The sequence below is a fragment of the Mastigoproctus giganteus genome, chromosome 10 (assembly GCF_048544385.1).
Source record: "Mastigoproctus giganteus isolate SK-2022 chromosome 10, ASM4854438v1, whole genome shotgun sequence".
NCBI lineage: Eukaryota > Metazoa > Arthropoda > Arachnida > Uropygi > Thelyphonidae > Mastigoproctus > Mastigoproctus giganteus.
In genome coordinates, this window is record NC_143584.1 from 163,543,655 (window position 1) to 163,562,760 (window position 19,106).

General features: G+C 37.2%; 1 protein-coding gene across 1 annotated transcript in view; it reads left to right on the top strand.

Annotated features, from left to right (window-relative positions):
* The window catches only part of LOC150079443 (uncharacterized), a 227,911-nt gene that overhangs the window by 139,902 nt on the left and 68,903 nt on the right, over positions 1-19,106 (top strand). Inside the window, exons 12-14 of the mRNA XM_090383422.1 lie at positions 4,698-5,457; positions 10,557-10,756; positions 17,697-17,901. Coding sequence (XP_090239548.1) covers positions 4,698-5,457; positions 10,557-10,756; positions 17,697-17,901 — 1,165 coding nt within the window. The remainder of the gene's footprint in view (positions 1-4,697; positions 5,458-10,556; positions 10,757-17,696; positions 17,902-19,106) is intronic.

Sequence of the window (19,106 nt, forward strand, 5' to 3'; positions counted from 1 at the left end):
ACCTTGGACATATGTTTCTGCATCTTGCGATATACTTCAGTGGGGGAAAAATGTCATACCACCTTTGCGATATCAGGCAGTTGCACTCATCTCACGCTACTCTGAACTCCCGTGCCTGTAAAATCTATACTGACGGATTGAAAACTGTGAGTACAGTAGGTGCTGCTGCAGTTTTTCCTTCATTTATACCACAGCCTCACTACCATTAGCCTGCAGCATCTTCACTACTGAATTATACACTATCAAATTAGCACTTGGTAAAATTATTGAGCTATCCATCTCACCTGCCATAATTTACACAGACTCCCTCAGTGCTGTGTCTGCCATAAGAAAGAATTTCCCATCTTCTCATCCAGTCTTGAAATACATTCATTCCCAGTTAATCTCCTGCAACGTGTCCAATCAGTCACTCAGTTTTTGCTGGATATCTGGTCATTCTGGCATTCCAGGAAATGAAAGTGCTAACTTTGCCGCTAAACATCCTCAACCCTCTCTCTCTCTCACACAACACCCTCGGGTTCTTTACAGCGACTATAAGCCTATCATTTGCAAAGCATGCTACGACAACTGGTCACAGATCTGGAAAAGTAACACAAACAATAAGCTTTACCAGATAAAACAAGATCCAAAGCTGTGGCTCTCTAGCTTCCAACCAAACAGAAGAGGGGAAGTGGTATTGGCATGACTCAGAATTGGACACACTTATCATACACATCTCTTCCTGCTGTTGGGAGAAAATGCACCTCGGTGTTCATCCTGTCAGACGCAATTTACGGTCCATCATTTTCGGGTTGATTGTCCCTTACATTCAACCATCCGCTCTAACACTTTCAAATCTCTCTACACATTGAACATCTCTTATGATTTATCGCACTTCGTAGGAAATGAAGCAAACATAGAAGAACTTTTGATGTTCTTAAAATATATTGACCTGTACAGGAGCATATAATTTAACATCTATAACTATATGTTGCCTGTAAATAAACAGGAACAGACACAGTTTGGCCTCAGTGGCCCTTGTGTCGTTAAGCTCTATACCAACAACAGCAACTGCCACATGACACCTGAACTATTGCTTCAGTGTGAGTTACTACAGTGTCATAATGCGGCTCCTTGTGCTACTGACTGACTGAACTACTGCATGATCAAGGAACTTATTGTTTGTGCTAATGACCTGAGAACAAACTAGGTTGCAGCTTTCAGTACAAGCATGAAAAGAGAACAGAACAGGATGGATCTTGCATCTCTTTTTTGCTGCTTGTGACTGAACTACTACAGTGTCGTGATGACACATCTCCTTGTGCTGCTGGCTAACTGAGGTGTCCAATCGCAATAATCAATGATACTATTAATCTGTATTTGTATGATATTATCTATAATATTGTAAATAGTTGGCAGGGTTGCCAAAAAAATTGACTGGGATCACCTAATATAATAAATAATAATAGTAAAAAATAGTAGTAAGGTGTTTTGCATTTTTGCAAATTAGAGATCTGTTAGCAGACTAAACTTTGGTTAATTAGACATAGAAAGAAAAAAACATTTTTAATGTCTTATGTAAATTCTGAATCCATTTCTTATAAACAAGCTCTATACAAGTACATAGGCATTTTTAAAACATTCTTCCTCCTCCTCTTCTTCAATGATTACTACCTTTGACTGTATCGCCTTCATGAACACTAACAAGACAATATCTTGTTGGCATTTATGAAGTGAGTACTGTAAATAAAAGAGGATAGATAACCCTGAAACAGCCGACCGGGCTAGCCGGGTGGGTAAAGTGCCTGCCTGGCAACCCAAAGGTCGCGGGTTCGATTCCCGCCTCGGGCTTGGATCAAAGTACTGTAAAAATCTTGGGAGGTGCATTATGGCCACAGAAGCCTATGCGCCAACAACTACAAAAAAAAAAAAAAAAACCTGAAACATTGGAATTATAGAGTTAAAAATTCTGACTCTATCTATACAACAGATATATTCAGAATTTATACACAGCAAAGTTCTTCATTTGTTCTTTGCCTTGTGCCATTTCAGATTTATATTTGTTCACACCTTTAATGGCCTGTATGGCAGTATAGTGGTTTTTGGGTTCCCATTAATGATTAGAGGAATTTCTAAAATCCTCCTCAGTTGAGGCTGTAGGTAGCCAATCTTAGGTAGTTCCCCATGAGTTATTTCAGGTTTTTCAGCCTGTTAATCAGCCAATGAAAATGCACACCTCTACAGACATAATATGCAATGGCACAATATGGTCTAAGTTGCTGATGCCTTTAAAACCAAACAAAATCACCTATTTTACCAGCAACATTACTCAACTTTCCCACTAGCCTCATCAAAATATCTGTTAGCATATTTGCTGCCCAAACTCAAACGCATCCAAACAAACCAATTTTTGTGCCTCAGTGCAGATATGCTTCCATTCAGTTGCTGTCAGTAAGTGAGCACTGTAAAAGGAATGGCACATGAAATGAACATCTGAGCAATATCAGCACTCTTGTTGAATCATGGGCTATTGCGTAATGGCTGGGGTTTTTAGTTTCATATATTCTTTGCTTATGCTGAAGTTATTTTATATAATTTAGTATTTTCCACAAGAAGAAAGGGTAAAATATTTTGAAGATTTTGCTTGCTGAATTTTAATTCTTTAGTTTGCGTAAAACAAAACATCATCCTTAGTGAGTGTCTCCTGATAAAATTTTGTGTAAAAAAATGATTTCCTATAAAATTTTACCATAAAGGGTTATTATAATGGATCCACAGCTGGACTAAAAAGGAACAGGGACAGACAGTATGTTGGAACTGATGGCATTATATCAGCCATTGATAATATGTCATCTGATACAGAAATAGAATTCTATTCAAGTGATGTGGATTTTGTATCTTTAGAATTCAAATGCATCTGTTTGCTACAAACAACAGATGCTGCCATTACTCGAAGTGATGACTCTTCACAGATGAAATCAATATACTAAAAAGGACTGCCTAGTGTTCCAAGGCACATAGGGATGAAAAGCAGTAAACATGTTAATAGACTTGGGTAATTAGACATATAAAGTAAAAATAATTTTAATGCTAATAACCTGGTTAGAGTATCTATTATTATTATACTGAAATATTGTATATTAATAAATCTGTCTCTCCCACCCACCCACATCTGAATTAGTTGGAATGAGTGAAAATAATGTAACTTGAAATGTCTAATATCTGGTACTCATCATCTTAATGTATACTTTTGATATATGATTTGTATAAATGAAATGTATGATATTGCTATGTATATATAAGCCTTTTAGGCATTCTGTGAAATAAACTTAACATGTAACAGCACCCTTCTAGCCTACAACTCTTCCTATGCAGCTCTTCATTAGCAGCTGCATAGAAAGAATTTATTGATAATAGTGGATTCCGGTTATTTGGGCCACCGGTTAATCGGGGCAAATCTTAAAAAACAGAACCCAATCGAGAAAATAGCCAGGGTTTACTCCACTTAATTGGGACAACACGCCGTTTAATCGGGGCAGGAGACCACAGTACTGGAGAATACCCTACGATTGTCTCTGACCATACCAACAGCTGGAATTCTGTGGGTTATTATGGTGAAATGAGTTTAGAACTTCCATGGAATCTTCAATCATATAAAAAAATTAATTTTCAGAATCTTCTCTTCATTCCTATTTTTAAAGCTTCGTAACGTGTTACTCCGTTCTCGCTTGCACGTATCGTGTTACTTGCAATTTGTGTATGCTGTGTTCTTTGTTATTGATTGCTTACTGTTTTAAATTTTAACCCCACCCACAAGTGTCAGCGAACAGAAATATCAACTAGTTAGTATGCACATATTACAGTAGGTATTAATTATTCCGATTTTCACGTATCATTTAATTTTTTAATTGGCAAGGTAATAAAGGGTAAATTTGTGCTTAATATATCTTTACTTTTATAGCCTGTGGGTAATATGTCTCCTATTTTGACCAATTAGAATCGCTGTTTAATAGAATTAAAATTCAATTCACAAACGTGATCACAATGATCAGCGCTTACTACACGTCATATAGTGAACGGTACTTTACTATGGTGACTCCATCGTAACGTGATTTGATTGTACAGTGAACCAATTGTAAAGCGGCGGTCCATTGTATTTTTAACTATTTACGTGAAACTTCGGATAATCAGGGCAGCCACTTAATCAGGCCAAAATGCACTAGTCCCGTTGTGTCCCAAATAACCGGAATTAACTGTACTTTATTATCAGTATTATTAATAAATTAATAATGCTGATAATAATTATTTTAAAAAATCTAAGAAAAATACTGAAATTTTTTTAAGATTTTATTTAATTATTCGTTTATTTTTATTTTATTTTTATCAGAATTACATAACAGTTATCTATTTTTGTTTTAGTCATAAAATTTTGTAAAAACAGTGCAATCTGTTGGAATATTACATTATTCAACCAAAAGAAATTATACTGAAATAAATTAAGGCATTGTATCATATCTTATTAATTTCTCATCTTATAAATTTTTTTAAGAATTTTAATTCTATTTTTAATTAATTAAAATAATTATCCCAATTTTTATATGTAACCAAATTCATACTTATTTTGATAATAACATAGTTTGAAGAATATCTTTGTCTTCACTTTATTTTTTATTTCTCTCTCTCTCTCTCTAATTTACAGTTGATTTCTGTTATTTCAGGGTATTAAACGACGAGGTGATACACGTCCTCCTCTTGAAGAGTGTACAAATGATGCTACAGATGATAACAACATCCTTATGTTGCCGAATACTGTTCAATTGGTAGAAAGTGAATTACCTCTTAGTGAAGCAGAGAATACAGAGAAACTAATGGGCATGTTCTTATTTCGTCAAATTTATTCTTCATATGATCCATCTTTACAGTGCCTCTTTTGTCGCAATAAATATACACTTCGATTTCCCATTGATCTTGAAAAGCATTATCATGTTATTCATGAGCTTGCAGTTTACACTAGCAAGGCAGAATTTAGTGAAAATATTGTGTTTGTTTGTGTTCCAGCTGATGTAACAGAAGATACTGCTTTGAACTCTGCTTGCAGGTTTTGTGACATCACTTTAAAAACTCTTTCAGAAGTTAGAGACCATTATCCTAATGCCCACAGTAAAACAGTGAGATTGGTTCCTGAGTCTGCTGTAACAGAAATAGGAAATTTTTTTTATTGTAGTGTCTGTTCAAATGCCTCTTCAGACTTTGCCTCACATCATCAGCATATGAAATCAGCTCACCGAATGCAAACCTATGGTTGCCGTTTTTGTACATATTGCTCATCTCGGCCAAGTCGTCTCCGTCATCACGTAAAACAACGCCATATGCAAGATCAACCTGGACCACATCTTCAATGTTCTGTTTGTTCTGTTTATGTTCATGGAAAGGAGAGGTTGACCAAGCATATCCTTTTATCTCATGCAGTTCAAACTGGTAAGTATTGATACTTGTATATGCTTTCTCGTAAATCATAGAATATCTGCTATCAAGGTGGTGTTGGATTCACTTCAGCTTTATTATAGCTTTAGTTTTTACAAATATTGTTATGCAACATGAAAGACATTTTGTGATATGAATTCAAAATTTATTAAAAGTTAAACACTTGGCTCCATGTTATATTTATTATATTTATGCAACTTTAAATGGTTTACTGAGTCCCCAAAGTAAGTTAGTCCTGTTTTCTATCAAAAAGCATGGCTGCTGTACTAAATAATATATCATTCTTGTCGAAGTTTGGATCCAGCTTTGAATATACATTATCAAGATGATGGTAAGAGAAAAAAAAGGAGCGCAAAGTGTGTATGGTATGATTATTGCTTGCAACAAAATTAGTCTATTATACAAATTGATTACTGAGGAATAATGTCATCTTACAGAATTTGTAACCTATTGTTTTCCATCCTACTTAACCAAGTTACCAAATAGGCTATATAACAGCTAAAATATCACAAATATGAGTTTATTTGATAAAATAGATGTACTGATTTAAAATTACACTTGCCTTTTTAGCTTCTGTAATTCTTGCATATAATTGTTGTACACCCTCTGTTCTCTAGTACTCATATCTGAGAATAGGTTCAGCTTGGTGGTATTTATGTCCCAAGCATAACAGAAAAGGTTATGTAGTGTGGTAACTGACAAGGTGACCTTTATTTATTTTTATTTTTTTATATATATTTTTTTAAAGAATTCTGCTTGGATTTTTAAATTCCAAGAGAATTTAATTGTAATTTTAATTCTTTGGTTTGTGAAAAAAACATCATTCTTAGTGGATGTCTACTAATAAAATTTTGAGTAAAAAGTGTGTTTTCCTCTAAAATTTTACCATAAAGGGTTGTTATAGCAGATTCACAGCCTGGGACATCAGGACTGAAAAGAAACTGAGATGGACAGTATGTTGGAGCTGATGACATTAAGTCAACTGTTTATAACATGTTATTTGATACAGAAATAGAATTCTGTTCAAGTGATGCAAATTCTGAGTCTTGTTCAAATGCATCTACTGGTGTTAAAATGCTACAAACAACAGATGCTGGCATTACTTGGAGTGATGATTATTTATAGGGGAAATCCATTTACTAAAAAAACACTGCCTACTTGTTCCTTAAATTCTAATTTTATCAGTATGATTGTTAATATTACAAACAACAGACCATCTTATTGTGGAGCACTTCATTAATGCAGTGCTCCACAATATTACAAACAGGCATGAGAAAAAATGGAACATTCTCTCAAACAAGTATGCCAAAATTAACGACCCGGCTGTGATTAATCTTATAAAAAATTTACAAATAATGAACTCTCAGTTTTAGGTTACGGTTTTAAATTTGCCTTAAGAAGTATCCAATACCCCATAAATGAGTTTGTAGTTGAATTACAAGTAAAACTTAACAGTCGCCCCAATAAAAAAGAATTATGTATGCTACCAACTCTATTATAAACCTGACATTCCCCTGCATTATGTATTATCTCAGTTAATACATAAAAATGCAATAAAGTACTGTCATTATGAAAATGACTTAAAAACAGAATTAGAATATCTAACAGAAATATTCCTAAGGAGGAAATATCCTTATAACCTCATGGAAAAAAAACTGTACATGAAGTAAAAATAGACTAGAAATTCAGCCTACAACAAATGAACAACTAACTAGAAACATCACCATAATTCTTCCATATCATAGCAAATTTGCCAGACAACTTAATAATCTATTCTTAGGTATTGACATATCTTTAATTTTCTAATATGACATCGCAGATAGCAATAATATAGCGTATTTAATTCCCTGTCAACAAGATTGCAATGCATGTTACATTTGAAGTACCACAGTAAGATATGGCACATCAAACACCAGAGCGTATTACCATAATGCAAGTTTCAAGGCATCACGTCATACCACTGAACTCAGTACCCGTGGTTCACTCTTTGAACCACTAACCTAAAATTTATTTGGCAATAGTTTTAACAAAACTCCCCTCCAGCTGCAAATTGACTACTATAGAATCACTTGCAATAGAATGGTTTAAACATAACACACAATATTTAATTCTTAATGCCAAACTACCCTCAGCTTTCTCACCAATTTGGATTTTAAGTAACATCAGACTTCCATATCCAGACAGACTACATCATGGGAATCAAAACACACATAATCACCCTTCTTCATTCTGGCCTCATTAACCAACTGATGATGATCGTGAAAACCTCTGTCAGGCTCTTGGTTTTTGTGTTTCAAATCATTATAGATGTACATTCAAAAGGTTCACCTTTCTCTATGTGATTATTTTAAACAGTTTATTCTATTTTAATTTTTACCTAATTGATAAATCAGTTCAGAGATTAGTTCCTGTAATTTTTTGTTTCCATTTATTTAATTGTTAATTATGTGTACCTAACAAATTATTAAATACAGGTGTGTAGTGGCAGGAAAGTAAACCTAATTGTTGAAATAACGCTACAGACTGCTCAGTAATTTGGGAGTATATGTCTGTATTTATGAAGTAGTTATGATGTGTTTCATTTTTTTTAAGTACTTTTTCTTTTTTTTAATTTATCAATTAGCTGTTTACTTCAATTAACACAGACCTGAAATTAACCGAATTCTTCTAATGGTGGCAATTCTGCATGCAATTTTAGTAACTATCATATATAAAGTGCTTATTGTAACATGAGAATATTTCACAGGTTTGCATATAGAGGACAGATATAATATTTGATTTTGTTTCTAAAAACTTAATTTTAAAAGATTAAAAAATCTGTAAAATTTTGGTGGGCAAGACAGTCAAAACTATATCTAGGACAATACACCAAGCAGCTCAATGTACAGTTCTGATATATAGTAATTAAGTCCATATAAAGAATTCTGTCATTATAATTCTTCGTTTGGCAAAGGGCAAGAATATTAAGAAGGAGAGCATCATTGTAATATTTTTATTTTATCTTTCATCTAAAACTTCACTCAGTAGTTATGCATCTGGCTACTGTTGCCCAATCTGGGGTTTGGGCAACAGTACAGTACTGGCTACTGTTGCTACTGCCATCAGGTCAGTAACACCTACTCTCTTAAAGAAATACCAGATACTTCTTTTTTGAAATGCAATGTTTATTCGAAATTAGTGCTGTTCCAAGGTGACTTATTATAAAATACGTTTGTATGTGAGAACTAAGTTTATATGAAAACAGTTTTGTCTTTTTCTTCAGTTGTCAGGAATGTTAAAACGGAGAGCATAATATTTCTAGTTAAATCTTTGTTTCATCCTAAAACAGATTTTCTTCAAAGTGTTTGGACTTAAAATTTATTTAAGTGGTTTCTACAGATAATAATAATAAAAACCTCAAAGAAGGAAGGAAAAACCTGTACACCCTCTTCCACTTGATATTACAGATGACATCAAGCTCTACATGGCAACCAAGAAGTACCTACTCTGGTCACCAAAGAATTCATTAATGATATCAGGATGGAATTTGGTCTAGACAAATGCAAGACCCGTAGATTGCATTAGGGGAAATTAGTCAGCTGAAACTACCAGCTGCAGACTGGTAAAGAAATCAAAGCCATCACAGGTGGAGAGACTTACAAATACCTGGGGATGATGCAGGCTCAGCAATTAGAGCACAAGGAAATCAAGGCCTGCCTGACCAAAAAATACCATCAGAGACTCAGAAGCCTGCTGAAAGCAAAGCTGATCGGAGGGAACACAGTTAAAGCCATAAATACCCTATGCAGTCCCAGTGTTAACATACTCCTTCAGGATCATAGATTGGGCTAATGCTGAGCTGGAGGATATGAGAAAGACAAGGACAATGATGACCAAGAACCGCCAACAACACCCGAAGTCAGCCATAGAGAGATTGACAATAGCTCGAAAAGAGGAAGAAAAGGGCCTGATAGACCTCATCGAGCAACAGAAAACAGCAATAGCTAACCTGAAGATTACTTCCAGAAAAGCACAGCAGCACTTTAACCAGGCCATAAGGAAGATGGATAGGCGGCTCCCACCTAGACGGCACAAACGAAGCTAAAAAGATGGACAAAGAAGACACTCCACAACAGGCATTATAATAACCTCCATCAAGAACACATAGATAAAATGGCTTCCGATGCATGGCTCACGAGCAGGATGCTCTTCCCCGAGACTAAAGGATTCATGCTCACCATCCGAGACCAGGTAATCAACAACAGAAACTATAGAAAATGCATTGCTAAGGAGCCCAGATTGTCAGATGATACATGTCAACGATGCCATCTGGCTTCAGAAACATTCCAACACATCACCACAGGATGCAAGATGATCACCCAGTAGAAGCTAGCAAAGAAATACCAATTAATCAAAGAAAGTGTACTGTATTACAAGTACAAACCCCAGGCAGTATTAGAGACCCCAAACCCACAAGCTGTACTGGGGCTGTGCCATAGTAATGGACAAGACAATCCTGCACAACAGATCAGACATAACCATAACCCTTGTTGACAAAAAGGAAAAGGCTACCTATCTGATTGACATAGCTGTGCCCAACACTGGCAACCTCCGGAAAACCCGTGAGGAAAATATCAGGAAGTACACAAACCCAAGACAGGAGATCAAAGAGATGTGGCATATGCATAAGTAATGACATCCTGATCATCGTGTCAACCACTGGTATAGTGCCGAAGAACCTACATAACAGCCTAGCAGCAATAAGTCTCCTAGAGAACACCTACAAGGAACTCCAGAAAGTTGCAATCCTGAACACTTGTAGGATAGTCAGAGAGTTCCTCGACCAACAGTAACACCAGACATAGCAACCACCCTGTGTACTTGGGAGCAGTACCTGTCACAGGGTGGAACCCCCCCCCCCAATCAGGAAGAAATAATATAAGAGCAGCAGCAACAACAACAATAATAATAAAGTAATCAAAATAATAATAAATAAAGGTTTAAACTGCAAACAACGATTTGTCTTTTATCTTAAAAAATGTTTCCATTTGCTTTTTTGTAATATTATAAATTCAAGGTTAACTGATGGCAAAACATTAATTGTTATGTTTTAGGTGAGGAAACATGGTCTTGTGCTAAGTGCTTTAGTCCATTTAAGAACTCTGTTGATTTGATGAAACACATTCCTAGTTGTCCCCTACTTCATGCAGATAATTCATTAGCTGGAGAGGAAGAATCACATACTACTCTAAAAAACCTTTTCTATAAATGTAACCAGTGCTCATTGACATTTCCTTCAGAAGAAGACATTAAGGTATGTTTGTTCTAATGGCTCTTATTGCCAATTCTTAAATTATTTTAGCATTATTTCTTTATCTGTAGTCTATAACTTTTCATTTGCATGCCAGTTACTCTCATTATGTAATTCATTATTATTGTACCGTTGGAGTACTGAAAGCTGCTATTACACATACATTTTTTTCCTGGTACCTTAGCCTATTTATTTGTCTTTCTTTCTCCCCATAAATTAATAGACAGTTATCTCAACATGAATTGTTGAGGAAGCTTCCATCCTGCAGTGGGTTGATAATGACTGCAGTTTTTTACTGGCCTTTATGGTTTACTTCACAAATAGCTCTTGCTTGTTTTGAAATTTTAAATAAATTTTTTTAAGTGAATCTGCAGAACAATTCAGTATGATAACTTATTGTTAGCAACAAATAAAGAATGTCTCATAATGCAGTGATGGGAAGCCATCAGTGAGAGCTGATTTAATTATTTCTATATATTCACTTGGAAAAATATAAAAAAAGATTGGTAGATATCTGCTTCACTTTATTAGGAATTTCAGTTCTTGAAAATTAAACATAGTAGATATAGTGTTATTGTTATGTGGTTCCTGTGGTTTCCCACAAATCTGCATTAAGTACTCTGTGATGCTGCAAACCATGGCAAAGCCAGCCGATGTGGGTTGTGTGAGTAGTGTGCTGTTTGACTGGCCTCTTCATTATTGGGAGGGGCAATTACAAGGAAGGAGTCTCCCAGCATCCATCCACTGGCATGAGGAGCCGGGCCAGGGAGTAGAAAAACATCTGACAGGACTGCCACACTCTTGCAGAAGTTGAGAGTGGGGAGGGGCCAAGAAAAGAGCAGAGAAGAGACAGCAGGGATGGCAGAGTGTAGCATCTTCCCCGGGCCAGAAGGAGCAAGAAGAGTGCTGGGTGCAGTTGAGGGAGAGGACTATGAGTAAGAAGAGAAGGGGTAAAGTTCAAATTAAAGAGTCAGAGATTGCCACAATGGCGAAACCACAGGGCAGCATCGGCAGGGCACCTAGCTGTCCTGAGGATCATCCGGCCAAGGAGTGTGCCCTAGGCCAGCATTAAGAGTGGGTTAGGAGCCCAATTTGCAGTTTCATGACTGGGAGTTTCTGGTGCTGGGTATCAGTTGCTGTGTGGAGGAAATCATCCAAGAGTAGTGTTAGAAAGTTGCAGGTGATGCTAGTGATGATGAAAGACCTCGTTGGCATAACTGGTCAGTGCATGGCAGGCATTGTTAGACTCCAATAACTTGGTTTCTGGCCAAAATCACATAGTGTGGATGTTTAGGAGTAGTTGGGTTCTTAGATCTAAGTATATGTTGCATGAGTGCATTACGTGGTCCCAGTCTTCAGGTTCTCCACAGGTACAGAGGGCATCCTCGACTAGGCCGAACTTTAGAAGGCATCTCTCTCTTTTCTTTCTTTTTTTTTTTTCTTTTTTTGATATTAGACTTTTTGATATTTATCTGTTGATATTAAACTTGAACTTCTGTGGACTGTAATTTTCAGGAAATACGTATGAAGGAAGGTTGTTCCAGAAAACAAAAGGTGAATGAGTAAATGAGGAAGATGAAAAGTTGGTTCTGTGAGTTTGGATTTGGTCAGTTAATGTATGTTGGCTGGTGGCGGCATGTGTTCAGACTGTTTTGAAAGAGAGAGCGAGAATTATAGAAGCCAATTCAGAAGAACAGTGCCCATGGAAATATCTGTAGAAGAGGCATGCAGCAGAAACAGTACATCTACGAGACAGCGAGTGGAGAGACTCTGTTACAGATTAATCATTAATTAACCTAACTGCCCTCTTCTGAATGGAATCAAGAAGCCTGTGAGAGGTTTTGGGGGCACCACTCCAGATGTGGGAACAATATTCCATGGTAGGGCAGATTTGCGATTTATACAGGGTGAGCAGCTGTTTGGAAGAAAAGTAACACTGAGAGCGAAAGAGAAAACCAAGTTTTTTAGATGCATAGGAAGCAATAGTTGTAATGTGCTTGTGCCAAGAGAGATTAGAAGTCAGGGTAACCCCCAGAAGAGATATATCATTTTGCCTAGAAATCTCTTGAAGAACCTGTGGCCAGTTAATAGGAAGGAAACACAGACGTTAAGGAAAAACCAAGTGGAACGTTGTCTGTTGATGTATGTTACCTCAGGGAGGAAAAGTTTAGTAGTTGCACCAGTTGTTGAGTTATTCCAGGTTTGCCATAAGCTATCAGTTCTAGCCACACACGTTTGTGTTCCTTTTGTATATCAGTATGGGTTTGAATAGCAAGGAATTTTGTTTCCTTATTCTTCTTAATGGTATGTGAGAGTCTGATAAAAGCAGCGTTGAGGTCCAAGGTGACGTAGCCTGTTAGTACCTGTAGGGTGGCAGTTGATGTCTTCTACACACGCAGGTCATTTGTAGTAGCATAAGTCATTGAATTTGCTGAATTTGACATGCATGCACAATAGTCATTTGGTGGTACCATACTGCAGCTCCATATGTGACAATTAGTATAAATACTGCTGAATATAGAAGGTGTAGAGCGGTCCTTTTAGACCCAGTCCTTGTGGGTAAAGCATGCTACCATAATGATGTAATTTTTTATCTTTTCTTTGATAACTGGAATATGGGAGATTTTTCCGGTCGTCCAAAATTGCTCCTAGTACTTCACCAATTGGTAATTTTTCAGTGGGCAGCCATTAAAACGTATGGAAGGAGGTCTGGAGAAGTGCAGTTTGCCTTTCAATAGCAGGGTTCTGCTCTTCTCAGTGGAGACTGTAAGTTTATTTTCCATGGCCCATACAGACAGGGCAGAGAGAACAACTGCAGCGCAGGTTTCTGTGGTGTCACAGGAAGGGGGGAGGGGATCCTCATGTCAGCATGTCAATGCAGGTGGTAGATGACTTTCATCAACCGGTGAAATACCACCACTTTGCTTACTGGAGGCTTGAAGTGGTGAAACCCATGTTTAGTCTCTAGAGCAAAGTTTCCGGCATCTCCCTCTCCCCATACTTCTCCTTCAACCCATGCACGGTACCAAGTACTATAGGTTTTGATACTTTTTGTGTTTGGGGTTCTCATAAAAAAAAAAAAAAAAGCATAAGAAAGCTGAGTGGTGTGTGGCCCCTCAGGAGCCAGTCATCGAGTGTCGTATTCCAAACAGCTTGCCCCAGGATGGAGCCCTGGGGGGAGCCTCTGATTAGATGTCAGGTAATGCAGTGATATTCTGTTTTGATGCTGACATGTGGTTAGAAAAGTAGCTTTTGAGGCAGTGGTAGATCTTCCAGGTACAGTTAGAAACTCTGGCCCTCTGGAGAATGCCCAGCCACCACACTATGTCGAAATCTCCTTTGAAGTCAATGAAGATTGCCAGTACATAAGTTGCATCCAACTGTTCTGCCACTTTGAGAGTTTTAGATAGGGCATCAATTGTGGAGCACCTGGTTTGAATCCAAATTGAAAAGGGATGCCAAACCATTGACTTCATATTGGGGTTGGAAGCGGGACAGCACTAGTCTCTCAAAAACCTTGCCGAGAATGGGAAGCAGTGCAATGGGACAGTATGCCTTGGAGGTACCTCTGGGCTCCTTGGGTAAGAGCCTCAGGTTAGCATGCTTCCATAGTGATGGAAAGTTGCCCTCGCTCGGGCAGGTGTTGGAGAGCTGAAGAAGCATCATTTGAGCTATGGCCTGGAGATGAGATGCTGCATAGTCTCGCCCTCAATAAAATCCAGACCAAGAGCTTTGCCTTTTTTGATTTTGTTAATTGCTGCATCCACTTCTTCCTCTGTGAATGGTTCCTCCATAATATCTGGCTGGCTGAAAGGTGGGATTTTCTACTGCAATCTTCCTGTGGATATCAGTGTCACAGTTGGTGTTGTCCTGATATATTAGTTCATCCAAAATCTGGTTGATTCTATCTTCCCAGTGTGTAGACTCAGATGAGTCATCAGAGCAGACAGAGTTTGTGACATCCGTGAATCCCAACTTATTCCTCATGAGTTTGTGGACTAAACCCCTCAGTCTCAACATGGGAACTCTGCTTGGCATGGTAAATTTTGTTAGTATATTCACGGTGGACTGCTTTAAATCAATTTCTGTACTGTTCTGCGATATGAGCACTCCTTCGCTTGCTTTGGTATACTCTTTGCGGGCATGCTTCAGAGAATTGCACAGGTTAGTGAGCTCCTGCGACCACCATGATACAGATTTCTGGTTCCTGGAACATTTTTTTGTTTCCATGGAAGCCTCTCAAGCTTTTAAAAGCAGACTCTACACAAAGTCTGTTTTCTGCACACTTCATTGATTGGTAGGAGTTGCTTGCTGGATCATGAAGAACTCATAAATCTACGAGTTCTTCATGATCCAAACCGATCCCAGTTCGCTGTTTTAGTAGAGAATCTTGCAATATCCTGGATAGATACTTGACAAGGGATGACAGAATCGGTGACACTAAGTGATGAGGCAATGGTCACCTGTAGTGGTAGTGTCATGCACCTGCCATTGAAGGAGTGTGATGTCCAGGATAGACTCCAGTTCCTGAAGAGTAGGTGATTGGTTCTCCTAGTCTATTGATGATTTTAGGGCCACGTGAGGCAATTAATTCATCTAAAATGTCTCCTCTTGTGTCGGTAGAGGTGTTGAACCATTGTGTCGACCAGGCATCCAAATCTACTGCTATAATGACATCAATGTTCTCCAGGAGGTCAAGCTGTGTGTGGTAGGGTGTCAGTACCAAATTGGAGGTAGGCTGTTCACACCACAATACGGCCAAAGCTGCCTTCTATTGTAGCTCCAGCTAGATGGGAAGTGCAAAGTGATTTTATCTGTATTACTACTAGGTCTGGATTGCAGACAATGATTGCAGCAAGACACAGTTGGTTTGTGGTCTGGATTTTCCTGAAAGCCATGGGGTAACCAGAGACCCTTCCATGGACACAGTAAGGTTCCTGAAAGAGAAGAATATATAGATTTACTCGAGCATTAGAGGATGAAACTGTGTTGTTACTGAGATGGATTTTTGGCTATTGACCTGAGCTGTACAAAGTCTGGGAGTGGGGGGGGGGGTTGATAATCCTATTATCCATAGTTAGTCTTATTGCATACTATATCTGCTGCTCTTCTATATACAAGGCAAGCTCCGGTCTTCACAGAGTGATCTTATGGTTTGTTAATTGCTTTGCAATTTGAGCATTAGAAGGTGAGGCCTTGTTGGAATAATCTTTGTTGAGATGCTCTGCCTCAGCACAATGCTCACATATTGGCTGCTTTTTAAGAGACTTAGCAGAGGTGTTCCCATATCCAAGACATTTGTAGCACTTCAGGACTGGTGTAAATTCTCTGAATCTGTGAGATGACCAGCCCAGAAAAATTCTATCCTGGCAGTGTAGGAATCTCCTGATCCTAGAGACTCTTCTATAACCCAGTTAAGTCAACCACGGGTCCCTGTATTGGTGGAAAATTGAATTTTCATCTCCTTAAGGGCTTCTTACTTGCTCATGGATTCAAAGAGATTTCTGTTATACACCTCCTCCAACAGGTCATCTTTTTGGATTGAGCCATCTACATCAAACACAATTAAACTTGGTCCCCTGAGTTTGGGGGTTTCAAAGGAGAGATTTAGGTCTTCAGCTGTGTACTACAAGACTTAACTGTTCTGGATCTGTCTTAGTGGCTGCTTCCAATATTATCCCTTTGTCGTGAATTTTGCGAATGCTTTTGATTTGAAATTTTCTAGTTTTGGTTTTATCTTCTTTAGGACGGTGTGCTTTACTCCATCACTGTCTGGGGTGTCGCAACCTTTTCTAACCTTTATAATCAGCACGTGCTTGTTCTTTGTAGTGGAGATCTGAGGTAGTTTCAGCGTGGCTGCATAAGACAACTGGTGCTGGATCCCTTCATCAAAAGCCTGGCTGGAGTGGGGGTCTGGTATTCAGAGCTGCTATAATTGGATTCTTGGTTACTTCAATAGGGGTTTGTTGGAGTTGAGCATTGGCAGTCGTCAGCTATTCATTTTCTATAATGACCTCATATAATATAATTGGGGAAGGAAGTTACGTGGTTGTTATCCATTAAGAATTATTAATATGTATAATTAACCATTCTTTTAATACTTTTAATATATATTTTATTAAGCATAGCCTAAACTAATATATACAATAGTGTGACATTTCGGGTATCTTGCCAATACCCATCATCAAACCAAATTACAATCGTAATGATTGTAATTTAGAACTGCTCAATATAAAGCTAATTAGTAACCTTCACCTTTTTAATTTTATCTCTATTCCCAAACAGCATGGTCTACTGGATAGCTGAACCTTTCAACAGTGGCCCAACTTCCTACATCATTTTTGTTTTCTTTATATTATAGGGATTTTTGTTGAATTTTAGGAATTTTTCTCAAAATTATTATTATTATTATTATTATTATTAATATTAATATTAATAGCCATATGGTACAAGGAAGCCTGAGGCTTATGCTGCACCAGCCAAAAAAAAAAAAAAATTCCCAAGTTACCCTGAGAGAGAGAGAAGTAGAAAGGAATCACCAAGAAAGAGAAGAATAGTGATATCCAGCTCAGGACCCTGGGTTTGCCAAGCCCATACTCACCAGATGTGAGCCCCCGGAGTTCTGTAATGGGATGTAATTTCTTTTGTAGGTTGATAGTCACATGTTTTTATATATACACTGTTTGATTTGGGTGCTAAACTTAGACATTGAACATCTTTGTAATTATACTTTTTGCATACCTTAGCTCGAGATACATTGCATTATAACCAAAGTAGCTTATGTGCCATCAAACCCTCATAACAGCAACAATCAAAATACATCCCTAGATATGGCTGCAGTTATTGCATAAATGAATTTTTAATTAGTGTTTAAGTTAGAATATCTAGTTTTTTATTTGTATTGGATGATTTTTTATTTTTATTATTATTTTTTTAACTCCAGAAACATATGCCAGAGTGTGCTGATTTAGCCTCTGGGTTAGAAGCAATGGCAGGAAGACTTGAAGGTTCCGGCATGGAAAGTGGTACCTGCTTTTTGTGTTGCATGCGATTTACTAGCAGTGCATTATGCGGATTGCACCTTCACCATGTTCACATGCGTTGGGTAAAAAGAGATGTTAAGGACTATTCAGCTGAAGAAATGCCTGGTAAATACACTTTTAGCTTCCTCTTTTTTTATTTAAATACTTACAATTAGATATTAAATTATAAGAAGCGTTTCCTGTACTTGACTGCTTTTATGATTCTTTATAGATTTCTTTATGGATGTCTACTGTTATTACTAGAAATCTGTAAAGGATACAATATTGTTATAATATAATATCTTTATATTATCAGAAAAAATATATGCAATCAGAAAAAATAGGCAAATTTTACATGGATGCATGATGCAATGCCCATAACTGCAAAAATGCTAGGGGTTATAAAACTAATACACGCAGCAAATATAACATAAAGTAGTAATAAAAAATACATAAAATGGCAATAAAAAATCTGCATTATTATTATTAATTCTAACATTGATTAATGATTGTTGGATGGAAAGCTTTAGATATCTTTGCAAGGGATACATCTCTCTTGAAGCATCGAACAGTTGATAGGGAAAAAACTGCTTCCTTGCTCTGTTATTAGGAAGATCAAAGATAGCAGACCAAATATTTCTCATTAGTTCCTTTATCTTCATTAGTGGGAGGAAGTGGAAAGAGCACTGAAGAACATTAATTGAATACTTCCCATAATTAACTTATATCCAACATCATATAGTTTTCTTTGATGTTAATAGATCCCAAGAAGTACCTCAGTGCACCATAATTACCTCTCTTGAAATTGAAACTATCATGTTTTCCTTTGGTCACAGAAATCTCTTTGGTTACTGCCCATTTTATAGCATTGTGATGACTACCTGTTATTGGTTCTTGCACTCTTCTTTCGAATTTATGATAAAGTTTGTATCCTTAGTGAGAGCCAATCAAGGATGTTAAAGCCTGTTCTACTTGCTCTGTAATGGAATAAATAACAGTTATCCAGATTTGATTGATAATTTGGAACTGTCTTCACATGTTGTATTGACCATCCATAATTTTCAATTTAATATGTTTTGAAATCACCCGTAATGATGCAAATCACACTTGCTCATTCAAGTTGCTTAAAGAGATTTTTATCATATTCCTCAGAATTATGTGGCATACATACATACATACTCCCACTATCATCTTTCCTTTATTACAAGTCATCTCACACCATGCAGACTCAATGTCCACTTAAATGTGATCTGACTCAGAAATCGCTTGTATGAAACACTTAATTTCTTCGATAGAAGCATGATGCTCAATCCACCCCCTTCAACTCTCCT